This window comes from Salmo salar, chromosome 03 (genome assembly GCF_965601325.2).
Source record: "Salmo salar chromosome 03, fSalSal1, whole genome shotgun sequence".
NCBI classification, from domain to species: domain Eukaryota; kingdom Metazoa; phylum Chordata; class Actinopteri; order Salmoniformes; family Salmonidae; genus Salmo; species Salmo salar.
Window position 1 is genome coordinate 60,153,304 of NC_138293.1, and position 27,719 is coordinate 60,181,022.

At 42.6% G+C, this 27,719-nt stretch overlaps 1 protein-coding gene across 3 annotated transcripts in view; it reads left to right on the forward strand.

Moving 5' to 3' along the window:
- The window catches only part of LOC106600828 (insulin-like growth factor 2 mRNA-binding protein 1), a 60,925-nt gene that overhangs the window by 21,352 nt on the left and 11,854 nt on the right, over nt 1–27,719 (forward strand). For 2 of the 3 annotated variants that reach the window (XM_014192530.3, XM_014192532.3), the window contains exons 3-5: nt 24,706–24,754; nt 25,692–25,743; nt 26,490–26,553. In XM_014192530.3, coding sequence (XP_014048005.1) covers nt 24,706–24,754; nt 25,692–25,743; nt 26,490–26,553 — 165 coding nt within the window. The remainder of the gene's footprint in view (nt 1–24,705; nt 24,755–25,691; nt 25,744–26,489; nt 26,554–27,719) is intronic. The other variant, XM_014192533.3, reaches the window with a different exon arrangement.

Genomic DNA, 27,719 nt, shown 5'->3' on the forward strand with positions numbered 1-27,719 from the left:
GCGTTCGGTTCTGATTATGAGGTTATAGACCATATAGCCTAATGTATGAGGGAATGTTTAGGCCTATGGCCTCAGTCGAGTAGCCTACATTTCTCTTTTATTGCCTTTTGGGAAATTTAAGGGATAAATATTCCTATGCAAAAAAAAAAATGGATACAGGTTTCTATAGACTTTTGTCTTTTGACCATCAGTTGATTGGATAAACTGTTGAAAGAATAGTACTTTTAAACCTGTATATCAGTGTTAATTGTTGATTTTTAGAGCAATATAAATTAATTGGCAATCATTTGGTCATTAATATTGCATACAAATATCAAATCAATAGGTCTATGTGGGCATAGGGCCTCAGGTGATATGGCAGAGCCTGTCAAATTGGGTGGGTTACCGAGAAAGGGACAACGAAATATCATCGTTTTGGAAGAGAAATACATGCAAGGTCATCCGCCTAGATAGACTGCTCTTACCAAAATGATTACATTTGACCCTCCTCTTCTCAATAACTTCAACCCAAATCTGAGCGACAACTTTTTCTAATGATCAAACTGTAAGTAATTAAACGAGTAGTCTGTAGACTATTCTTGAGCTATTATAAATATATGGAATAATGTCAATCAAAGTTAATCATTTACTTTATATGCTGTAAAGTGGACAAGTATTTCTCTCGAACCCATGCAGTGCATAAAATGTAGGCCACTGTTGCGCACAAAATGACACACGAGGAAGACGTGTGCAAGAGGCGCGGGCAGCGTCAACCTATAGCCACTGCAAGGCTATGGGACTGACCATATTCACAGGGCATAAAGTGACCAGACTCCAGTAGCACACCACAGTGTAAAGAAAACGTGCATTAACAACTGTCATGCATAAATATGTCTTTATTATTCCATATCGTATGTTGGAAACAAATAAACGCACTCATAGCCCTGCATGCGTAGATTATCGAAACCTTGCTCTTATCAGAATGGAAATATAGGCTATATAAGTGTTTTTCAGGAATCAGAATGTATAACAAAAAATATATTAAGTTATGTGTTAATAAATAAAGTGACAATGGCTAAATGTACTCGATGGAGATCAATATCTCACCTACAACGTACTGTTAGGCTACTGTGCCACACAAAATGGAGACCTTGCGGCTGCCATCTTCTCATGGCGAACGGGTCATTGGGGAGATAGGCATTAACTTTGAGCCAGACTAAAGGCACATCTCTCCTTCTCCACTGCTAAATGAACTCCAGAGTTGTTCTCGCAGGTTCAGCTTCTTCTCACTATACCAGCCACCGCAACGACCACCCCACCTCTTCCAGGCAATGGCGCGAATGCGCTCTCTACTGTGTAGGTCAGACCTGTAGAGTAGACTAATTTCACCAGTGAAGCAGAGGGTCCTAGGCTGCGATTCGCATCATTCATTCATGTGCACAGTGTATTTACGGATGTAGGATCTTAATTTGAGCAGCAACAGGAAATGTGAATTATTATGAGGTTTATAATAATCGACATTTTTGTGCTCAACTACTCTGAAACTGCAACAAAACGCCAGTCATATCAGATGCTATCAATTTCCCGCTTTCGTGCGCTTGTTGGTTGACGTGTCGTTTTTTGTGTGGCATTTTGATTAAAGCAATTACGTAAAATCTCACATATGATATCCCTATGTAGCCTATTAGCATGTATGATGTCATGTAATAGGAGTGCCAGAGGAAGCAGTTGTGTGTAGCTGACTGTCTCATAGTGTTCCACATACCCTGCGCAGCCTATTTTAAGTCAGGGGAAGCCCATCCCCCGCTATGGCGGCTGCACCTCAGCTGAAGCTGCGGCCCCTGTGAACAGTTCAATTGTTTGCTGCTAGTGCTACACCCTCTGGCCCTTTCTAAACTCTTAAACTACAGCATTTCATAGTCACTCCGAGGTCAAGGGTTGCGGTGTATGGTTCAGGTCAATCCGCCATTGCTGCGATGGAATGAGCTAGGATCGAAAACCTAACCAGATTTGTTTTAGGCTCGGGAACTGTGGAATTCGGAGCCTGGAAGAGGGCGGAGTGAGTGAGTGAGAGGAGGGATAGAGGGAGGAAAGGAGGAGGGAAGAAGGGGGGAGCTCGTAAAGTGATAATGTATGAGAGGACCTGTGTTTCCTCCCCTGCTGGTTGCCATGGCAGAAGCCCCACATTCCTCAGCTGAGCATTTTTCCCCTCAGTCAATCGGTGTTTGTGTGCGTGTGTGGTGCAGCACTGTGATGCATGAGAGAGATGGCACCATAAACACAGAGGCTCCCAGGGGCCTCAAACTGTCTGGACTGAATGCTCCTCACACACACACACACACACACCACAGAGATAAACACACACCTTGATGGCCAGGTGTTTTTGTTTCACACGCTCATCCGTAGAGTTTACAGCAGCCTAATACTCAGTAACACCTTACCCTGACTCTATTTTAGAAAACATCCAAAGTTGACTCATAAGCGGTAAATACACATTATAATAAACACCTGCGGTTTAATTTAAGTAGGCATATTATTTAATGGTTAAGTGAACAATTACAGACGTTACCTCAACAGTAATGTCATATTGTAAAAGTGTATAGGCAACATTCTAAACCTACCATTGGTCATGAATACTTTTCCTTGTCATGAAGTGTTAGGCTATTAATGCCTAATAGTATATTCATGCAGTATCTGAGTAATAATATGTTTATTATGTAACCCTGTAACTGTCGTGTTCCTTTAGTGCTTATGAATGTGTTATGAATCATTTATTAGTCAATTCATTTTTTTTATGGCTTTGTCAAAAATATGGTCGTCGTATATTTGATTACTATGGATGCGTTTTCAAAGATGAGGAGCTTTCATGATTCTGAAATATATGGGACTCGAAGACAAAATTACTGATTCGATTGAAAGTCGTGTATTGTACTGGAGCAAATCGACAAATTCAATCAACGCGATTAAAAAAACTAGAATGCCATGGACGCTTGATGGCAAAGAAAATAGCATCCTTTACCTGAGTTATGATTCGGTCCATTTCTGTAATTGATTGAGTTTTGTTTAGATCAAATTGTGATTAGAAACAAATCTTATCATGCCATGACATATGTGGGATCTCCAGAGAAGAGGAAGCTACAGTGCCTTGCAAAAATATTCAGACCCCTTGGATTTCTTTACATTTCATTTTGTTACAAGGTGGGAATAAAATGTATTTAATTGTCATTATTTTGTCAACAATCTACACCAAATACTCTGTAGCCTAATGTCAAAGTGGAAGAAAAATTCTACCGTTTTTCCTCTAGGATTTTGCCTGTGCTTAGCTACATCACACTTTTTATCTTGAAAACCTCCCCAGTATTTGTTGATGTTAAGCATATCCATACCATGATGCAGCAACAACATGCTTGAAAATAAGGAGGCAGTTACTCAGTGATGTGTTGTGATAGATTTGCCCCAAACATACGGCTTTGCATTCAGACCAAAATGTGTATTACTTTGCTGTTGTTTTTTTGCAGTATTACTTTAGTGCCTTGTTAAATATATAATCCACAGCATAATTATTAACTTGACCATGCTTAAAAAGATGTTCAGTGTCTGATTATTTATTGTTGCCCATCTACCAATCACTGCCCTTCTTTGAGGCTGTCGAAAAGATCCCTTATCTTTGTAGTTGAATCTGTGTTTGAAATGCAATACTTGACTGAGGGACCTTACAGATGTTTTCTGTATAGGGGACAGAGGAAGGGTTAGTCATTTAAAAAATCATATCAGCCCCTTTTATTTCACACAGAGTGAGTACATGTAACTTATTATGTGATTTGTTGAGCCAAATTTTTACTCCTGAACTAATTTAGGCTTGCCTAAACAAAGGGGCTGAATACTTATGCAACGACTATATCTTAGTTATGACTTTTATTTTTAATAAAACATTTTCAAATAATATTTCTTCCAATTTGACATTACAGAGTAGTCTGTGTAGATTGTTGACAAAAAAATGACAATTGAATCCATTTTTAATCCCACTTTTTAACACCACAAAAAGGTGAAGAAATCCAAGGGGTCTAATTACTTTTACAAGGCACTGTACGTGGCCTTAGTTTTTAGTACATGTTTTGTTTGTTCTTCATCTGTCTTTAATCATGAATCATAAAATACTAATTTGCGAAAGGAGCAGGACCAGGTCAGTGCCAGGGGAATCACTCCTCTACCTTCAACCACTGCTCCTCACGGCAGCCCTGTTAGCCTCTCTCTCTCTCCCAAACCCGTTGACCACCTCCGTCCACCGGTACTGTACAACCACAGAGGAAATGTATTGTGACATATCAATACATTTTTGATTGGAAGAGATTCATCCCTCTCAGCAGGTCTTTGAACTCTCCCGGCTATTCTTGGTACTGTAGTGTCTTTGTAAGGTTAAAAATATTTTGTCTTTTCATTATGTAATACATATCCACTTGCGCTTGAGCTGGGTAGGTGCACACTTGTAGTGAGTGCCAGGACCTTGAATTTAGATTCAAACTCTATAGAATATTGACTCTAAAATCTGATTCCAGTACCTCAAATGAGTACTGGCATCTATTTCATTCTAAGCAGTGGTATACCCAAGCACACTGAAGCTCAGCCTGTGTAAAGAACATGTCATCCATGCTGCCAGTTGACTGCATGCTGCCAGTTGACTTCAAGAAATCACCTTGCTTGTGCCTCCTACTTCCTCTCCCCTACCACTCTTTCTTTGCGCTCCTCTCCTCTCCACCCCCTCCCTCTCCCCCTCCCTCTCTTGCACACTCTGGCTATTTAAAGCATGAAGTACAGTATTACATCCACAGAAGGGTTCATGTCTGTCTTTGATTGACACACTAAGGAGTATTGGCACTTCAGGCTCTAGCAGCTAGATCAGTCGAACCAGAGTACAGTGTTATGGTATTTGGTTGCCTTTGCACCTTCCCATTAACAATTAAATATTCATCTCTGATTTTATGCTCGCTAGATAGTCCCCATGAAATATTTACTTATCTACTTCTCTCTCCTACGTAATAGCTGCTCCTAATAGCAGTGTGGGTCTTTCCTTTTTTTTTCTTCCAATATGTCAACTTGCAAGCTGCTTTTTTATTTCCTCTTCTCCCTCACTCTGTTCTCTGCTCTTTGAAAAATGTGAGTTAACATCTTGGTAAGCTTTTATGGCACATTGTGAAGATTTGCACGTTGAAACATTTCAACGAGCATGACCAGTCCATGCAAGTGGAGTTTTCAGTCGGTTAACAACAACGTCAGGCAGTTGCCATGTTGGAAGTGTGATCTAGCTTGTGTACAATCCCTTGTTTGTTATGCAAATAATTCTGCGTTGCATTAATGTGATGCGTTTCTATCAATCATTTATCAAAACAGTTGTCAGCTCGTCTGACATTCATATAGCCTATCTGTCACTGATGAGCGCAGAGCGCCAATCACCTCTTAGAGTCATTGTTTTGCTTTGTACGTTGTTTGAATTTGAGATTACATCCTTAATAGGACTTTCAAGTAGTCTGTTTCAGTTTCAAGATTTGTGTAAGGAAGCGCACGGTATAAACCGTCCAATGAAATGCTTACTTGCAGGTTCCTTACTCGACAATGCAACAACAATAAGAAATAATAAAAGATAAGAATATGAACATAAAGTCAATGACAGTAGAATAGAATAAACATTTTAGCATAAGTATAATACAGGAAGGCACAATTTATAGTCCAATATTTACACGTGTATTGGGGAAGGGGGGCATGTGTATACATTTCGCAGTATAAAAAGAGTATGCTAGCAGCAGGTGTGTGTGTGTGTGTGTGTGTGTGTGTGTGTGTGTGTGTGTGTGTGTGTGTGTGCAGCATGAATGTATATGTACTGTACGTGTGTGTATGTCTGTGTGGGTGTGTGCATGAGTGAGCCCATGTGTACTATGGTGCGAAGAATCAGAGCAGGTGGTCAGTCCAGTGTGACTGTTCAGCAGTCTGATGGCTTGTAGATAGAAACTGACTGGTGCAGATTTCAACGAAAGCCAACCATTTATTGTGTTTGAGTGCCTAGACATGATGGAGGATTTTCGGGTTTTCCAGTTTTGCTTCCCGACTTTTGATTTGGCTCCACATTTGTACCTGGAAAGTGCCCATATCCTTCCTTTTGGGCATAGTGGGAAGAGAATGAGATTTTGAACTGACACAACCCACTGGGCACACACACCATGTCATTTCAACGTGGACATGTGGGACATTTTTGTTTGAGACATTAATCAATGAGATTTCAACCTTTATTCACCCACTCAAAAAGACAGCCAGAAGTTTGTTAAATTTCCAATATGTTATCACTATGCTCTCAACCATCTAAAAGCACAATTCAATTCCAATAAAAAAACAATATCTGATTTTGGTTGTCATCTAATGGCACTTTCAACCATTTAAAAGCACAACAAAGTTGAAATAGGAATACACTGTCAGACATTTTGTATTTATATAAGACAACTTAATATGTTATCACTGTGCTTCATCTAATAGCACAACTAAATGACCTGGATTACAGTTGAGATTACATTAAAAGTACATAGTGCAAGTGATCAATGCTGTTCGAGATTCTACACAGATATTTAAATTGTGAAGATCTCCACAGACCTGCTACCTTTGCATGCTGTCTTGAACATGCACATTTTCTGTGATTACATAAAGACTTTTATAGTTACAGTAACCTTAAAATGTGGCCATGGATAAGTTACTCATTTAAGGTTGAATAAAAACTGCTAAATTAGTTTGAAAGATAGCCTTAACTTTACTGTTTTTAGTTCCATCTGAGCCACTGGCTTAATCCTATTCTTTAACATTATTTTTGGTTTAGTTGGAGACTTGAATCCAACATAAGTTAATAGGCTATTTACTGTATAGCAAAACTGATATTGAATTGTGTTTGGTTTTAAACGCAACCAAATATTTACATTTGAAGAAGATATATATTTTGTGCCACTGACTTAGTCTGACTTTAATTCCAGTTTGTCTACAAATTAACAATTGATATGTTGGATTCATGTCCCCAATCTCAACCAAAAGTCAAAGTTAAAGAATAGGACTAAATCAAATCAATTCAAACTTTAAATACACTAAATAAAGTTTGATTTGATTTAGTCCTATTCATTAACTTTGTTTTTTGGATGAAATGGAGACGAGAATCCAACATATTCATTATTAACTTGAAGATTCAATTTGACATCAACCAAAGCTTGAAATCCTAGGCCTTTATGTATTGTCTATTTTTAGTTGAACCCTGGGTTGAACTGAAACAATAGCTGTTGATGACTTTGCAAATGCTACACTGAACAAAAATTACAAATGCAACATGTAGTGTTGGTCCCATGTTTCATGTGTTGAAATAAAAGATCCCAGACATTTTCCATACCCACAAAAAACATATTTTACTAAAATGTTGTGCTTAAATGTGTTTACATCTCTGTTAGTGTGCATTTCTCATTTTCCAAGATAATCCATCCACCTGACAGGTGTGGCATAACAAGAAGCTGATTAAACAGCATGATCATTACACATGTGTACCTTGTGCTGGGGACAATAAAAGGCAACTTTAAAATGTACAGTTTTATCACACAACACAATACCACAGATGTCTCAAGTTTTGAGGGAGCGTGCAATTGGCATGATGACTGTAGGAATGTCCACCAGAGCTGTTGCCAGAGAATTGAATAGTCATTTCTCTATCATAAGCCACCTCCAACGTTGTTTTAGAGCATTTGGCAGTACGTCCAACCGGCCTCACAACCGCAGACCACGTGTATGGTGTCGTGTGGGCGAGCGGTTTACTGATGTCAACGTTGTGACAGGCGAGTTATGGTATGGGCAGGCATAAGCTACGGACAACGAACACAATTTAATTTTATCTATGGCAATTTGAATGCACAGAGATACCATGATGAGATCCTGAGGCCCATTGTCGTGCCATTCATCGGCCGCCATCACCTCATGTTTCAGCCTGATAATGCACGGTCCCATGTCACAAGCATCTGTACACAATTCCTGGAAGCTGAAAATGTTCCAGTTTTCCCATGGCCTGCATACTCACCAGACATGTCACCCATTGAGCATGTTTGGGATGCTCTGGATCGACATGTACGACAGCGTGTTCCAGTTGCCACCAATATCCAGCAACTTCGCACAGCCATTGAAGAGGAGTGGGACAACACTCCACAGGCCACAATCAACAGCCAGATCAACTCTATGCGAAGGAGATGTCTCGCACTGCATGAGGCAAATGGTGGTCTCACCAGATACTTACTGGTATTCTGATCCACGCCCCTACCTTTTAAAAAAAAGTATTTGTGACCAACAGATGCATATCTGTATTTCCAGTCATGTGAAATACATAGATTGGGGCGTAATGAATTTATTCTAATTGACTGATTTCCTTATATGAACTGTAACTCAGTGAAATCTTGGAAATTGTTACAAGTCACATTTATATTTTGGTTCAGTATATATAGGCCTAAATAGTATAATATTGATGATGTATGACTTTTAGAGTATAGAGTACCAATGATGTTATATTTGCTCTGTTAAACCTTCCCTTTGGAATGACTTCGATAGCAACAGTGAATCTATTTAGTTATTAAGAGATCTCTCAATAATCATTCTCATGATAGCACATTGTTAGTAGTTAGTGATGAATATCAAGGTTAAGCAGGTTTTGGTTAAAAGCCTAGATGGGAGACCAAATGGAGGTGCTGCCCAACTTGTTATTTTTTTTTTATAGTGGATATAACGTTGACGATCTGACGTTGTTTCAAAGATAGAAATTCAACATATTTTATAAAAGGTTTGTCTATGTTGAAAACTGGTTACCATGATGACATAATTCTGTGGTTGAAATCTCACACGCAAAACAACAGTTTTTGAGGACTTTTTGCAAATCCAATGGATTTTCCACATAGATTCCACATCACAATACGTTGAGAAATTATGCTGAAACAACGTTGATTCAACCAATTTGTGCCCAGTGGGAACTGTGTCTTTTACTCATATAGGCCTACTACAGTTCACAGTTGTAGCATTTGGGATGATAACCATTTCCCCAAGTCTTCCCACTCTGTAGTTTTTTTCAATGAGTTCTATATATATACCTTCAGAGCACCCTGAGAAAATAAGACTCCTGCATGCTATTTCTCAACCCTTTTGTTGTTCAGAAATTCTCTCCACACGGGCAAATTTGGAGCCTCTTTTCCTGACCGCTGTTTTTGAAGTGTAATGAACCAGGTGAAGATTGTAATCGTATAGACAGCGGCAGTCTTTCCACCTGCTCTCTGTTCTCTCTTCATGCCAACAGACTCTACCTATTTAGACTCTCCCTATGCAACATCTCCCTGTGTTTGTTGTTGTTAGCATGTCTTGTTTTAGGTATTTCCATATGATTCTAATCCCTATAGGCAGTGACAGAGACAGCCTGCTATAGCAGCAGAACGGTCCAACTCTTTGTGTGTGTGTGTCCCTGGCATGTTTGGGGTTAATGTTGCATCTGCGCCTCCTGATTGCCTGGCTAGTGGAGTGACCTTTCACCCGTTGTAGGGCAGGGCGTGGAGCGGAGAGAGGGAAGGTGGGGGCAGCTATCAGGTCTTCTAAGGGGGAGGGGGGGTCAAGTGGGGGGAGAGGGAGGGGGAAGGGTTGTAAGTATACAGTGTAGGGGAGAGTGGGGTAAGTTGAGCCAAATGGGTATGTTGAGCCACCCAAATGTATTATTTGACCAAGTATTTAGGGAGAGGTCATGATTTCATGGAGTCTATGAAGTAAGGAACCACATGGAAAAAGTGGTAAGCAAGTTAGATCCAAAAAAATAGATTTTTACCAAGTCAAATGAATGTATTGTGTTAGAGGTTTCATGAATTTTGCATCTAAACCAACGTAGATCATTTTAAGATTGTTCAGTTGGGATCTCTATAAGCTTCAATATGAGGTCCTAAACCTAGCATGAAAGTGCATCCTTGTAGATGTGTGGGCTAATATAGTCAACATGTTTGCCAAGGGGTAAGTTGAGCCAATGACCATGGGGTAAGTTGAGCCAATGGCAAGTTGACCAAATTGAAGTGTTTTCTTCCCAGGCGTAATGCAAGGAATTATCGCTGGGATATGAGGTAACAGGCCTATGTTAAAAGTGTTAAATAAAGTACAACATGTTTGTTAGGAGTTAAGCCTGTGTTAAAAGATGCCTAAAATGATTGAAAGACAAAGAAGTGATTGCGTTGAATTGTGTTTAGGAAATACAGATTGTCATGGTTTTAAAAAGGTAGTGATAATATTTCATTCAGTACAGAGATTTGTAGGTGGCTTAACTTACTCTGTCCTGCGGATCAATTTACCACTTTTTTGGACAAGCTATGTTTTCAAAACTGTAACGTTTACATTAATTCGGATCATTTCCAGGGATACCCACCATACTGAAATATATGTAGATATCTTTGTTAGAAAGAATACTATATTTTGCTTGACGGAGTGATGCTGAATGTAAAAAATGGCTCAGATTACCACACTCTTCCCTATATCTTGTCTCATGTCAGTGCTCCTTGCTTACACTGTATGTTGATGAAGTCATTTAAGCCTCCATGCTTTGTTGAGAGCTTCTTGGGTGGTAGTAAGGCTATTTCACAAAGAATTGTGATAAACACACATCCACTACTTGTTTCTGAGTTGTTAGCTCCTTGGCTCTCATTTGTCCTGTCTTGTGAAATGCCTTCCTGGAGTCATGGGCACCAACAACATCCTGGTATGGACTGCATGGAATATCTGTCAAGATGGCGCCGACAGACACGGTCTCCCTGTTTCTAGCTCCTAGCCAACTTTGCTGTGTACATTTTTTTCATGTTATTTCTTACATTATTTTCTCTGAACTTTTCTTGTATTATTACCTTCAGCCAGAAATAACATTTGGACATTAGATCGGTGGTCACTCACCAGAAATTCTAGCACAAATTTGTTTGCATACCATCCATCGCTTCTGAGTATATTACTCGCTAACGTTCAGTCCTTGGACAATAAAGTAGATGCGCTCAGGGCAAGGATCTCCTTCCAGAGAGACTTCAGGGACTGTAACATACTCTGTTTTATGGAATCATGACTCTCTCCGGATATACTGTCCCCATCCATTCAACCAGTGGGGTTCTCTGTCCATCTTGCGGACAAGAAGAAAAAACTCTACGGGAAAAAGAAAGGCGGTGGGGTTTGTTTCATGATTAACAAAATACTAACTAGCCAAATATAAACTGTGCTCTGCAATAAGGAAGGCCAAAACAAACCACAAAAAAACTGAAAGCACAATTAACTGCCAATGACTCCAGATCAGTCAGGAAAAGCTTACAAGAGATGACAAATTACAAAAAACGATCCTCCCCCTTCAAATGAGGACCCTGACCTCCCAGACAAGCTCAATGTGTTTTCTGCGCGCTTTGAGGAAACAAGTGCATAGACACTCAACTCCCCACTTCAGGTACCCCCCCCCCCCCCCCGACACCATTCACCATACAGGAGGATGAAGTCAGAACTGTTTTCGAAAAGCAGAACATAAGGAAAGCCGAAGAGCCGGATCAACTTGCCCCAGCTGTGTTCCACCACTGTGTGGAACAACTGGCTACAGTGTTCACTGACATTTTTTAAAATGTCCTTATGCCATTGTACAGTAGCACAGTATCCACCATCATCACTGTCACCAAATCACCCAAAACACCCTGCCTCAAACACCTGAGCCCCATCGCCCTGACTTCTGTGGCCATGAAAGCGTTTCAATGCCATGTCCTAGCCTACTTAACATCATGCACATCCCCATTGATGGATCCACTCCAGTTTGCCTAGTGAGCTAATAGGCCCATTGAAGACGCTGTCGACCTGGCATTCCACCACAGATTGCAACACCTGCAGACACCTAACAACTACTTACGCCTCTTGTTCATAGACTTTTGGCTCGGCCTTCAAAACCATCAATCCCCACAAACTATTCACTAAGCTGAAGGACATGAACATCAACCCAGCTATGTGCCCCTGGATACTGGACTTCCTGAGGAACAGAAGCCAGACTGTCAAGGTAAACAATCTGACATCTTGCCCTCTGACCCTCAGTACTGGTGCACCATAAGGTTGTGTGCTGTCCGCTTTGCTCTTCTCCCTCCTCGCGAACCAGTTTACATCTCATGAGACCACAGTTGAGGTCTTTAAATATACTGACGATGCCACCATAGTCAGCTTCATCACAGACAACAATGAAACACATTGCCGCCGTGAAGTGGCCTTTTGCCTTTTGGTAGGCCGTCATTGTAAATAAGAATTTGTTCTTAACTGACTTGCCTAGTTAAATAAAGGTTAAATAAAAAGTGGCTAAGGCGGTGACGTAGTGTAAGGACTATGACCTCATGCTCAATGCCTCAAAAAAACACACAGAGATAGCCATAGACTACAGGATAAGAAAGAACCCCAAGGTCATAATCACTGACCAACCAATAACCTTGATAGATTCTTTCAAATTCCTTTGCACTTACATAATTCAAATGGAACGCCAACTCCAACCACATCATCAAGAAGGCCCAGCAGAGGCTTTACTTTCTAAGACAACTGAAAACGTACAGGGTCAGCTGCTGGTTCAGTTTTACACAGCCATCATACAGATTTTTACATTTACATTTTAGTCATTTAGCAGACGCTCTTATCCAGAGCGACTTACAGTAGTGAATGCATACATTTCATTTTCATTTCATATTTTTTTTTGTTTTTTTTCGTACTTGGCCCCCCGTGGGAATCGAACCCACAACCCTGGTGTTGCAAACACCATGCTCTACCAACTGAGCTACAGGGTTGTGTGCATTACCACATCATCCATTACACTTAGGTATGGGAACATGGACAGTCACATTAAGAGGATACTACAGTGGGTTGTGTCAAATGCCTTAAAGATCACTGGCTTTGACCTTCCCTCTGTGAGCTCTCTGCACACCAAGCGCACATTCAAATGTGCGGAAATAAATCATCAACGACCCCACCCCTCCAGCCAATTAACTCTTTCAGACCCTACCCTCTGGAAGGCGTTTGAAAAATAGTTTTCCCCCGCAGCAGTCAGAACGTTGAACTCCCTTCGCATTGGTTGTATGGCAATAACGTATCTTGTGTCTTGTAACGCATGGTGTGATTGTGGTAATGTACAGGAACTCAAGTCCTTTTGTTCTCTCGATCTGGAATCCTTCACAATGAAATGCCGACCGCATCACCTACGGAGATCATTTTCTTCAGTCATCATCACTGCCATGTATATTCCCCCCAAGCCTAAACCGTGACGGCTCTCAAGGAACTACACTGGATTATATGCCAACTGGAAACCGCATATCCTGGGGCCACATTTATTATAGCTGGGGACTTTAATAAAGGAAATCTGAAGAAAACGCTACCGAAATTCTATCAACACATCGCCTGTGCTACACGCTGAACATGAACCCTGGCTCTTTGCTACTCTCCCTTCCGGGACAGCTACAAGGCCCTCCTCCGACCTTCCTTCAGCAATTTAGATCACACCTCCATTCTGCTCCTCCCCACCTATAGGCAGAAAGTTAAACAAGAAGCTCCCATGAAAAGGACTGTTCAACATTGGTCTGACCAATCGGAATCTATGCTTCAAGATTGTTTTGATCACGCAGACTGGGAAATGCCTCTGAGAACGGTATCAACGTATACACTGACTCAGTGACTGGGTTCATCAGGAAGTGCATAGAGGATCTTGTTCCCAATGTGAAAATTAGAACTTATCCAAGCCAAAAACAATGGAGAGGTGACAGCATTCCCGCAAAACTGAAAGTGCGAACCACCGCAGTTAACCATGGAAAGGTGACTGGGAACATACACTTGTACAAACAGACCATCTACGACTTCCGTGAGGCAATCAGAAAGGTAAAACGACAGTACAGGGACAAAGGGGAGTCACAATTCAACGGCTCAGACATGAGACGTATGTGGCAGGGACTCCAGACAATCACAGATTATAAAGGGAAAGCCAGCCACGTCGCGGACACCAACGCCTCACTCCCAGACGAGCTAAACACGATGAAGTAAACATAGAGCTTCACGAGGACTGTGTACTCTCCGTCTCCGTGGCCGACGCGAGTAAGTCATTTAAGCGTGTTAACCCTCGCAAGGCTGCTGGCCCAGACGGCATCCCAAGCCGCGATCTCAGAGCATGTGCAGACCAGCTGGCTCGAGTGTTGTCAACATGTGCTTCAAGAGGTCCACCATTGTTCCTGTACCCAAGAAAGCGAAGGTAACTGAACAAAATGACCATCGCCCCATAGCGCTCACTTCTGTCATCATGCAGTACTTTGAGAGGCAGATCATTTCCACCTTACCCGACACCCAAGACCCACTACAATTTGCATATCTCCCCAACAGATCCACGGATGTCGCAATCGCCATTGCACTGCACACACTGCCCTATCCCACCGTGTGCGTGTGTGTGTGCGTGCGTGTGTGTGTGTTTGTGTGTGTAAAGGTGGCTGTTTTTGTAGTGTCGCTCTACTTTTCCCCATCTTCCCCAACACCAAGGTGGACAATGATCCAATTCCTTAACTAGGCTTTGTGTAGTGGCTTTAATTTACTTCAGTAGCCCACGTGTAATCTCTCTCTCGCTCGCTCTCTCTCTCGCTCTCTCTCTCTCTCTCTCATTTAGCATAATCAGCTTAGAACTGCAACCATGGGCCTGCTATCCTGCAGGTTCCCAGCCCACCCCATAAACACAACACACAGCACACAGCACACAAAACACACACACACAATTAGCTTTCTTGACCACCATTCCCAGGATGTATAGGCTGTTGACCCACACATTGCCGTATAGTGTATACAGGGTCTTACATTTTTTTGTCAGTTTGCTACAGCAGGAAAATGATCCTGCAACAACAGGAAATGTGAATAATTATGTGGATTATAATTAATGGACATTTTTGTAGGGGTTGATGCATTTTTCGCAATGGAAAATCAAGGCTGACATTTCAAAGTGGAAATTACAAACTTCAGGAGACTTTTATAACCTCAAATGCACTCCAAGTTGAAAATGTCCTGCATTGCAGGAGAACTTACTACACTTTGGAGAAACAGCATGAAACCAAAAACATACCTTTAACATGTTGAACTTTGTTAATTTTGCTGAAATTAGAGATGAAGGATTTGAAGTATTTTTAAAAATAGATATTTGTTTGTATCACTATCAATACTACCAAATCTCAAGGTATGATTGAATGGTAAGCAATATCTGCATCTGTCTTACTATTTCATTACTATTAACAAGTTGTTGGACCTTTTGTGTGAAAATATCATAATCAAGGTGCAACAACAGTGTCTACCAACCAAATTTTGGGACAATGAAGGAGGTGTGTGGGGCTTTAGGGTGTACGCTGTATGGCAACCTAACATGACACTATGAGGTCAATTATTGGAATGAGCTTTTCAATTAAGTGATTACAATTCGCATTTAGCGCTATCGTTCTCTCTGAGCACAAGCTATGGTGCTGCTAAGCTCCATCCCTTCCTATTGTATGGCCTTGTTGTAACAGTTATTATCTGGAGCCTTTGAGCTTTGCATGGTGAGAGTGGATTTGGTTTCATTTATGGTTGAGATTCAGGCTCCAGTTCCATTGCATCCCTGTGAAAAACTGCTACCTCTTTTGAAGGGCGTAGGCAGCAGAGAATGGCTAGTAGGGATGTGAGGTGTATTCAGCTAAGCTGAAATGTTGAATTATCGCTCAAAACAAAAACAGTATTGAATTTAACGTTTGATATACGAACATTGCAACTTTAGGCATTCTGAATGCACCGTTTGTTGAATACAAAGTTCGAACACACCGATTGTGGATATAGCACTAAAAATTGTGTGTTGAAATTATTTCTCAACGTCAATGTTGACAGACTGGTCTTTTTTAATGTGAGATCAAAACATTAATTCATAAAAAAAAAAATAATAATAATAATAATAAGGTTTTATTGTCAAATTCACTGGATAGTTGCAATGAAATAAGCACCAGATAACAAGTTGTAAATACCAGATAAAATCTACACATTATGTTGTCTACACGCATAAGGTCAATCCCAGCTATAGGAAGAAGACGTGGGCATTTTGACTGAAGGGCTTTGTAGCGGTAGTACAATGCCAACATATATCACGGCTTTGGCAGTTTGCTGCTTAATCTCGTTACCCTACTGCTCTATACACTCTTAGAACCTAAAAGGGTTCTTCAGCTGTCCCGATAGGAGAACCCTTTGAAGAACCCTTTTTGGTTCCAGGTAGAACCCTTTCCCCAGAGGGTTCTACATTGAACTCAAAAGAGTTCTGCCTGGAGCTAAAAATAGTGTACGTAGGAGCCGTTAATCAGTAGCTCTGTTTTATTTTATTTTGAAGAGGCACCTTTTTGCGGTCCCCACCCCTTTCCCTTCCTCCATCTCTCGCCCCTCTCCTCTGCTCTCCACATGCATTGAGAGGAAGTTAGCTGGGAGTGGGGGTGTGCATGTGGGGGAGGGGAGAGAGAGAGAGAATGCAAGCTGCTGTCTTTGAAGCCTATTGTTTTTTCTTCTCTCTCTCTTTCTCTCTCTCGTTCGCTCTCTCTATCTCTCTCTCTCTCTCTGCATTTCATTCCCCACTCCCCCATCATCCTCTGAGCTTGGTTTCTGATTGGCCAAGCCACCGAGAGGGTGAAATTAGACAGGAAGTAGCTCTGGATAAAAAGAAAAGGCAAAGCGGTTCTACATGACTGAGACATCCTGTGTGCTCCATTTCCTGCTTGACCTTTCACCTTGCCCATGGGCCCCACATAGTTCATTTGGTGGGATTTGGAGGTCTGCAGCTACCCTGGTGTGTGTGTGTGTGTGTGTGTGTGTGTGTGTGTGTGTGTGTGTGTGTGTGAGTGTGTGTGTGTGAGTGTGTGTGTGTGTGTGTGTGTGTGTGTGTGTGTGTGTGTGTGTGTGTGTGTGTGTGTGTGTGTGTGTGTGTGTGTTAGCATGTGTGTGTACTTCTTTCATTTCACTGAGTTGGTTGAGTTGTCGTGGGCCCCTTTGCTTGGTAGACTGTATATGTAATGCTGTTGTGTAATTGTCGCTATTCTTCGGCTACGCCATCTTCGCTAAAACACATTTTGGCCTCCATTTTCAAAACTCCATGGTCTGTTGTAGTTATACTCTTAAATGAAAAGGACAGTCAGGGTTACTTAGGCCAACCACCCACTGACTTAAGTTGAAAAGTTAATCACATAATCACAGTTTGTATGTGTGTATTTGTGTTGGTAGGCGCTTACAGTATGTTAGTATGGTCATGAGTATTTTATCTATGTACCCTTTTATTTTAGCAAGTGTGTTCAGACCTACATTTATGGTGTGCCTTTGTTGGTTTTTGACTGTATCTTGTAAATCAAGGGGCATCTACAAAGTCTGTATGCACTTGATGCTTGTGGTGTGGGTGTGTTTGTGTTTTCAGCACACATAGTGTGTGTGTGTGTGTGTGTGTGTGTGTGTGTGTGTGTGTGTGTGTGTGTGTGTGTGTGTGTGCGCGCATTCAAACGTGAATGTGTGGAGCCTAAGTGACTATGTGGGTGTGTTTTAACAAAAATACATATTTTTTTTAAAGTATTTTTTACAATACTAATTCTGATGTATGTTCAAATATGCACATGTGTGGACGAGTGGGTGTGTTTGTTTAATCTGCATGGTGGGTGTGTGACTTGGTGTGTGTTTATGATTATGGGCTATGGAATGCTCCTCATTGTTTTTTCCTTCCACCGGGAGGACGGCCGGGTCCTCCAGCCCTGCTGAGACTGTCCCATCATGCATCGGTGAGCCACCGGTGGGGGGGCGCTCTAGGAACCTTTCCAATGCTAAACAGACGACCTGATGGGAATGGGAGGCGAGCCACCCAGGGCGACATGCATGCCTGTGTAACAGCTCTCTGTGAAAATTGCACCTTCTCTGTGTATGCGTGCACGTGTGGTTGTGTACATTTTACCCCTATGTAAAATTACCTGAGGGTGTGTGTATTATGCAATTGAGCCTGAACTTGGCACGGAAAGTTTTCTTTCCTACATTTGTGGTTCCTTACTTGTAAAGTCTACAGTATGAATGTAAAGGTTTGAATATTGTAGTTGCGTTTGTTTATTAAATGGTGAGATGATACTGTAGAGCAGAGTTCTCCAATAGGCGGCCCACCGGTGATTTTGTTTTGCCCCCAAGGTTTCCGAGCAAAATAAAAAAGAGAATAAATAAATATACAGTACCAGTTAAAAGTATGAACACACCTACTCATTCAAGGGTTTTTCTTTATTTTTACATTGTAGAATAATAGTTAAGACATCAAAAATATGAAATAACACATATGGAATCATGTAGTAACCAAGAAAGTGTTAAACAAATCAAAATATATTTGAGATTCTTCAAAGTAGCCACCCTTTGCCTTGATGGCATCTTTGCACACTCTTGGCATTCTCTCAACCAGCTTCATGAGGTAGTCACCTGGAATGCATTTCAATTAACAGGTGTGCCTTGTTAAAGTGATTTTGTGGAATTTCTTTCCTTCTTAATGTGTTTGAGCCAATCAGTTGTGTTGTGACAAGGTAGGGGTGGTATATAGAAGATAGCCCTATTTGGTAAAAGACAAAGTCCATATTATGGTAAGAACAGCTCAAATAAGCAAAGAGAAACTACAGTCCATCATTACTTTAAGACATGAAGGTCAGTCAATACAGAACATTTCAAAAACTTTGAAAGTTTCTTCAAGTGCAGTCGGAATAGCCATCAAGCGCTTTGGTCTGATGAGTCCAAATTTCAGATTTTTGGTTCCAAATGTTGTGTATTTGTGAGACACAGAGTAGGTGAACGGATGATATCCGCATGTGTGGTTCCTTCCATGAAGCATGGAGGAGGAGGTGCGGGGTGCTTTGCTGGTGACACTGTCAGTGATTTATTTAGAATTCAAGGCGCACTTAACCAGAATTCTGCAGGGATATGCCATCCCATCTGGTTTGCGCTTAGTGGGACTATCATTTGTTTTTCAACAGGACAATGACCCAAACACACCTCCAGGCTGTGTAAGGGCTATTTGACCAAGAAGGAGAGTGATGGAGGGCTGCATCAGAAGATCTAGCCTCCACAATCACCCGAGCTCAACCCAATTATGATGGTTTGGGATGAGTTGGACCACAGACTGAAGGAAAAGCCGCCAACAAGTGCTCGGTATATGTGGGAACTCATTCAAAACTGTTGGAAAAAATATATATACAAAAGTATGTGGACACCCCTTCAAATTAGTGGATTCGGCTATTTCAGCCACACCCGTTGCTGACAGGTGCATAAAATCGAGCACACAGCCATGCAATCTCCATAGACAAACATTAACAGTAGAATGGCCTTACTGAAGAGCTTAGTGACTTTCAACGTGGCACTGTCATAGGATGCCACCTTTCCAACAGGTCAGTTTGTCAACTTTCTGCCCTTGTCGAGCTGCCCCGGTCAACTCTAAGTGCCGTTATTGTGAAGTGGAAACATCTAGGAGCAATAATGGCTCAGCCGTGAAGTAGCAGGCCACACAAGCTCACAGAACGGGACCGCCGAGTGCTGAACCACGTAGTGCGTAAAAATCAGCTGTCCTCGGTTGCAACCCTCAGCTTCATGAAATGGGTTTCCATGGCCAAGCAGCCACATACAAGCCTAAGATTACTATGCGCAATGCCAAGCGTCGGCTGGAGTGGTGTAAAGCACGCCACCATTGTACTCTGGAGCAGTGGAAACGCGTTCTCTGGAGTGATGAATCACGCTTCACCATCTGGCAGTCCAACGGACTAATCTGGGTTTGGCGGATGCCAGGAGAATGCTACCTACCCCAATGCATAGTGCCAACTGTAAAGATTGATGCAGGAAGAATAATGGTCTGGGGCTGTTTTTCATAGTTAGGGCTAGGCCCCTGGCCTGCACAGTCAACCCCATCGAACACCTTTGGGATGAATTGGAACGTTGACTGCGAGCCAGACCTAATCACCCAACATCAGAGCCCGACCTCAATAATGCTCTTGTGGCTGAATGGAAGAAAGTCCCCACAGCAATGTTCCAACATCTAGTGTATGTATATTTTACGTTATTGGACATAAAATGCCAGGAAATTATATTGAAAGTACATATACATTTTAGTAATTTAGCACACTCTCTTATCCGAAACGACTTACAGTAGTAGTGAGCTCCAAGTGATTATAATTTAGGAAATCTGTTCCCAAGTATTCGCATGCGTAAATAGAGGGATATGTGATCGTTACCCCGATGTTACCAAGGTTTGAAATTATTCTGTTTTTGTAAAATACTATATCTGTTTAGGATTCTTGCGGTCAATTTGCAGTGTACAAATTATTTAGAGCTATGTTCTGGCCCCCCGACCAAGGAGAAATCAGCCCACGGCTGAATGTTATTGGGGACCCCTGCCGTGGAGGCCTATCCTTGAATGAAATGTTGCGGGAGAGATCTTCAAAGGAGAGGTACACAGGAACCAAAATTGATGACATGAGTATAATGGAGGACAGAGAGTCAAGCTATTCAGTTAGGACCTTTCGAAACCTCCCGCAAGTCCATTTTCCCTTGCATAACCAAACAGTGTCTGTACAACATGCACACGCTTACGTACATACAAACACACCTTCGCTCTTCATCACAGGTCTGCAGCAAACGTGCTCCCTGACACTTTCACTCTTCCTCATTTTTCAATGTTTGGGATGTCTGTCCTTTATGGAGTGTGCTCTCTCTCTCTCTCTCTCTCTCTCTCTCTCTCTCTCTCTCTCTATTCCCTCTCTCTATTCTTCCCACCTGCTGTACTTGTCCCACCCCACCCTATATTCCCTGACCATTCTATTCTTTGACATGGTAAACTATCTCCTCCTTGCCCCTCCTATGAGACAATGCTATGGTCTCACCCCCCACCTTCAGACCAATACAGTCTCCTGATCAGTCTAAAGGCCCTTCACTTTTGACCCCACAAGCGCAAAGCTGTGGGCTTGAGGCTTCTAAGCGTCCAGGCCCCTCTTCTTTCTCCCCTTGTCCTGTTGGTACCACCACAAGCTATATATGTTAGACGCTACCTCAAGGACAAAGTCAGTAACACAGACATAGACATTCGTTAAGCTTCAGCTGAGCTTTTGTTTTTCAAGAATTTACAAATGTTTGTTCATTTTGGAGTATTTGCTATGTGAGGTTGGGAGCATGTGGAGGGAAGACCACCCCTGAAGGGAGGAACAACAACAGATGAATGGGTGCAACCATATTGTCTCCTCGCCACTCATCCATCTTCCCCTCCTCTCCCCTGTCGTCATGGCGTTAGCCAATGAGATGCCTGGGAGTTGGCGGTCAGTGTTGTCTAGGTTCATTTCATTTAACAGTTGGTGTGGATGCGGGGCTGATAGTTGAGGGGGGTTAAAGGGGCAAATGTGAGTTAAGTGTTGGGTGGGGGAGTATGTAGATGTGGGGGCAGGGTGGATGCTTACGTCTACTGATGTATTGATTTGCGGGACAGGGACTTTGATGGATGAAAAAGGGTTTTCGCCGAGGAGGAAAAGTCCCAGGAGCTCGGTGGCCTTGGTAGTTCTGCTCGCTGCACCATCCCACATTCTCCCCTAACCCCCCAGACCAGCACGCCCCCATCAACCCAGGCCTAAATCTCAATTCAAAGGCTCACCCATCCCCCTCACTTGCTCCCCTCACAAAAAGCCTACCGTGGGGTGGTGAAGCCTGAAGCTCGGCCATCAGCTTGGCTGTTGATTTGGTGGCTTTCACAAGTTTACCCAAAAATGGCCAAAACTATTTGTTTTCAAGACTTTGTGGTGGCCTTCGAGTAATTGAACCATTCTATGCGGCTAAAGAGTCATTAGTGCCTTAATGGTTACAGCACATTCAACCCATTGCTGAACTACCATCCAACAGTGTTGCACAGCAAACAGGAACCTCTTAGCCTCATCCCCAAAATGCCCTGAAACCTTTCGAGAATGTTGCTGCTCTTGAAAACAACCTGTGCCGTGTTTGTATTGGGTTGCTTTATGGTAATATATGTGTAGAATGTCATTTACCTGAGGCCCATGAGCTTGGATTGGCCCTTCCATGTGTTTTGTCGTGCAGAGCCCAAGAGGCGAGGCAGGGAATTTTTATTGGGTTGTGTCTCTCCTGGGTGTGGAAACTAGGGTTCAGAGGTCACCAGGGGATTGCCACATATTAACCCTTTACAAACCAGCAGAGCAGTGAGCTGCCCCTCCCGTATGACCCCTGGCGCCCGTTCTCTCCTCTACACGCACACACCAAACACTCACAACCCCTCACCTCTCACATAGATCATTAGAGCTCCCTCTAGAGTTTCAATCAGGACGCTGGCAACCAATTCCCAGCTCTGTGTTTCAGTTGCCCTTAGGCACACAGATCTAGCATCAGCTTACCCTCTAAAATCTGGTGGTAAATGCGGAAACTGACCGTACATCTAGGAGTGACGTCATCCTACTCCCAGACAGAGATCCTAAGGGGTTAAATCAGGAAAATTTGATAGGCTACTATTATCTACCTGCTACCCCTCCCTGTCCTCTTTTCTCTCCTCACTATGTTCCCCTGATCTCCTCCACTTTGCCTTCTCTATGGCCAAATCTTTGAATACATCTGTGAGTACTACTTTGGTACTGAGTGGTTCAACATACAAGTTATTCAGCTTGATTGTTTATTCTTGTATTTTGGGGAACCTTGATGCTGTTATGGCAATTGTCCTCCCCCTGCTCCAGTTCTTTCTCTCTCACTTCTGTTTGCGCCTTGTAACACTCTGTCCCTTTCTCGCATGTGTTCCCCTGCAGTCAACTCTCTCTCGCTTAATGCCAACCTCACACACTCTCTCCCTCTACTATACTCTGTAATAGTTTGACTCTCTCTCCCTCTCTCTCTCACACTCTCTCTCTCTCTCTCTGAGTCCAGGCCAGCAACAGGCAGCGGGATATGCAAGCTGGCAGATGCTGATGAGCTGAGACACACACACACACACACACACACACACACACACACACACACACACACACACACACACACACACACACACACACACACACACACACACACACACACACACACTTTCAGCGTCGCTCATGTGTACTGAACCAGGATGTTAAAACCTGAAACACAAGACTGCCAACTGTGTGTGTGGTGTGTGTGTGTGTGTGTGTGTGTGTGTGTGTGGTGTGTGTGTGTGTGTGTGTGTGTGTGTGTGTGTGTGTGTGTGTGTGTGTGTGTGTGTGAGTGTGTGTGTGTGTGTGTGTGTGTGTGTGTGTGTGTCTGTATGTCTTTCTTGACAGCTTTTCATAACTTTCAATGGTGCATTGGCGGTCAGAACAATGGAGCTCAGCATTTTTCTATGGTCACAGACTTCTCAGTTGAGAGGCTCAAAGTATTGGAGTTGTACATATATAAAATATATGGAGTAGTGACACCGATGCTCTTTCCTCTCACAGTTGCTGCAAGCAAACTGTGAGATACACTGGTATTTTATGATGCTGAACCGCGAACCAGAGAACCCAATCATGCTGCTGATTCAATGAAATAAAGAATGACGTTTGACAAAAAAAGATTCCGAATTGGATGGTTAATTAAGTAATAATTAAGAAATTAAACTGGTGAAACTGGTGTTTGGAGGATATATTTAGAACACAACCCAGTCGTTCGTTCTAAATGTTCCATTGCCATACTGGCTGGCAACGTTCTTATCCCCTGCTTGCTCGCTAGCCAACTACGGCTAACTTACAGTCACGTCAAACAGTGCAGCCAGAATAACAGCAAAGTAACTGCATTTGCATTCTAGTGACAGTTATTTGGATACATCCATAACAATGAGCTAATGAGGCACGATTTCGCCTGGCATAAAAAATGTGGTCACTCGTCAGGACACGGTTGTTCAGAGTAGCTAGCCAACAACACAATCACTTCAAACTGAAGCTGGAAAGACTGCAAACTACAGTAGCTGCACTTCGTTTCATTTGACATTTTTTCAATTGACAGTTGTTTATATCTATAAAAATGATGCCAGCTGATTCATGATGTAGACTGGCTGAGAAACGCAGCCTGCTTGTCTGTCTCGTCCAGACTCCCGACACGTTCATTACTACGGGACAGCTGGAGATTGAATTTCAATGTTGAAACAATGTTGCAAATGTCGGAGAGACCGACAGCGAGGTTCATACAAATCTCCACTGTTGAAAACTAAATGTTACTCTAAAAGAAATGTGAGATAATATCTCAATGCTTTTTATAGTGGAGATCAAGTATATAAATTGCCTGGCTGAGGAGATAAGACAGTGGATTACGCAGTCAGATGTAACAGAGTAAATAGGCATTTTAATGTCATAGATTTAGCCGGTGGTAACTTGTGGAGTAGACACCAGCTGGAATGTGGTTTCAACCAATCAGCATTCAGGATTAGAACCACCCATTGTATAATATAGTATAACCACACACCAGGTCATAGTTTAACCAAATCCATTTGACTGCATAAAATATGTAAATGTTTTACAGCCATGTTTGAGTTGAATATTTTCTAAGAGTATTTCTCTCTCTCTCTCTCTCTCTCTCTCTCTCTCTCTCTCTCTCTCTCTCTCTCTCTCTCTCTCTCTCTCTCTCTCTCTCTCTCTCTCTCGCTCTCTCTTTCTCTCTCTCTCTTAGGACCAGGAAACTCCAGATCAGAAACATTCCTCCACACCTGCAGTGGGAGGTGAGTGCCCCTGGTTTGACCAGATCAATGGGTCCGTTAGTGTCTCTCAACCAGTTAGTGTTACTTTTAGAAGGAAAAGCATAGGTTAGTCCCTGCTACAACAAAGGTAAGTAATCAGAAAAAAAATCTGTTCAGAACAGAATGTTCTGTGTAGCCGTCTGAGATGTGAGTGAGTTAAGGGGGTTAAAAGGCATTTAGATTAACTATGGCTGCGGGCATGAGCGTGTGTGTTCGTATGTGCATTTGTGTCTTTATCGTGTGTGTCTGTGTGAGTGTGTGCTGGCGTGGGCGTCGAGCCGCTGACAGCTGGACGAAGACAGGCCACATGTCCCTGCTAAGGCGGGGCTCTTTCTCTTTCTCTCTCTCTCTCTCTCCCTCCCTCTCTTTCTCTCCCTCCCTCTCTTTCTCTCCACTCCGTCCTGCCGGGCGCTCTCGTGCAGCGCAGCATGTAACTTCTCTAACTGGCCACATGAGGGTAACGTTTCTCCACCCATGTTATAGCCCTGCACATGAGCCACAGTACAGCAAGGAATAAAAAAAGAGGCCCAATGTCAGGTAGAAACACCAGGGAAGTTAAACCAAGCCTCTGGACGGCCACATATGCCATTTATCCAAGCGACATACAGTAGTGGGTGCCACAATTATACGTATGGCCGGTCCCGGAAATCAAACCCATCATCCTGGAATTGCAAGCACCATGCTCTACTAACAGAGGACATCAGTGTCTGATTTAGACCAGGGAAGCGTCTCTCTCCAGTCAGTAACACTAATCAGTTAAGTGGCAGGTTGAAATGATGCAGACACTTTGACCCTTGAGGACTGGAACTGCTTTACACTGATGTAGCAAGTGCGACAAATAAGAGAACCGTGGAGAAACCCAGTTTCGGTGCAAATGTTGTAACACAACTATAATGAAATGGTGTTCTCCCCTCCCTAGGTGCTGGATGGTCTGCTGGCCCAATATGGAACGGTTGAGAACTGCGAACAAGGTAAGATACTGAAGTTACCTCTGGGAAGAATAGAGTTATTCTGTCCTTTTCATAACCAGTCAGACTTCGCTCTGAACATCTCATCTGCAAATCCAATGAGAAGGCTTCCTTTACACACTCACTGGGCGAGATTATAATGAGATTCACAGTAATTCTCTGCACTTTCCTCAATGTTTTTACACCGCAAAAATGTCGCTCACTGTTTTCTATCCCTGAGACCTGACCGGACCTGCTTACCTATCCATCCGAGCTACAAAACAAAAGCATATTCATAAAGCGTCTCAGAATAGGAGTGCTGATCTAGGATCAGGTCCTACCTGTCCAGGTAATCTTAGTCATTAAGATCTAAGAGGCACTCCTACTCTGAGGCGCTTTATGATCAGAGTTCTGACATTCCTTCTGTAGTCCAAGCACCTCCCTTCGTGAATACAGCTCATTAAGAAATAGCTTAAGTATACCAGTCTACCGGAAACACTGCGAGAGGGAAGTCTTTATGTCAGTGGTAAATTACCGCTTCTCAGTCCTTCTCTGTCAGCGAATCAGATTTGATCAATGGGATATCCCATGCTCTGTCATAGGTCAATCAATATCAATAACTCTCAGTGCTCAACTGTTCAGGAAATGGAAAGGAGGTGGGTTTATAGCCTCGGACTTATGCAATCTCCCCTCCTTTCTCTCCTCTCTCTCTCTCCTTGCATCTCTCTCTCTCTCGTCCCCTCTCCTCTCACTCTGGCTACTTTTCTTAGTGAACACAGACAGTGAGACTGCGGTGGTCAACGTCACATATGGAACTCGGGAACATGCCAGACAGTAAGTCTCCCATAGTACATTATATGTTCTATATCTCTACTTCCAATTGTACCCAGTCCATATCCTTTCACACCTTGCTTATCTGAATGTTTTTGTGTCTATATAATATAGGCCATTGAGCAGATGCATTTATCCAAAGGGACTTACAGTCATGAGTGCATACATTTTACATCCCAGGAATCAAACACACTATCCTGGCATTGCAAGCACCATGCTCTACCAACTGAGCTACAGAGGACCATACGAACAAAGCGTATAGGGCTAAATTATGTCCAAATGTTACAGTGAAATGCTTACTAACCAACAGTGCAATTTTTAAGTAAAAAATAGGTATTAGGTGAACAATAGATAAGTAAAGAAATAAAAACAACAGTTAAAAGACAGTGAAAAATAACAGTAGCGAGGCTATATACAGTAGTGAGGCTATATACAGGCACCGGTTAGTCGGGCTAATTGAGGTACTCTGAATAGTCTGTAATACTTGATAAGAGAGCTATTTGAATCTTTGTCAAACTCCACGTGTTGATGCATGATACACTACATGACCAAAAGTATGTGGACACTTGCTCGTCAAAAATCTTGTTCACGAAATCATGGGCATTAATATGGAGTTGATCCCCTCTTTGCTTCTATAACAGCCTCCACTCTTCTGGGAAGGCTTTCCACTAGATGTTGGAATATTGCTTCAGGGACTTGGTTCCATTCAGCCAGAAGAGCATTAGTGAGGTCGGGCACTGATGTTTGGCAATTATGCCTAGCTCGCAGTCGGCGTTCCAATTCATCCCAAATGGGGTTGAGGTCAGTGCTCTGTGCAGGCCAGTCAAGTTCTTCCGCACCAATCTCGACAAACCATTTCTGTAGGGACCTCGCTTTATACACAGGGGCATTGTCATGCTGAAACCGGAAAGGGCCTTCCCCATACTGTTGCCACAAAGTTGGAAGCACAGAATCTTCTAGAATGTAATTGAATGCTGTAACGTTAAGATTTCCCTTCACTGGAACTAAGGGGCCTAGCCCGAACCATGAAAAACAGCCCCCGACCATTATTCCTCCTCCACCAAACTTTACAGTTGGCACTATGCATTGGGGCAGGTAGCGTTCTCCTGGCATCCGCCAAACACATATTTGTCCGTCAGATTGCCAGATGGTAAAGCGTGATTCATCAC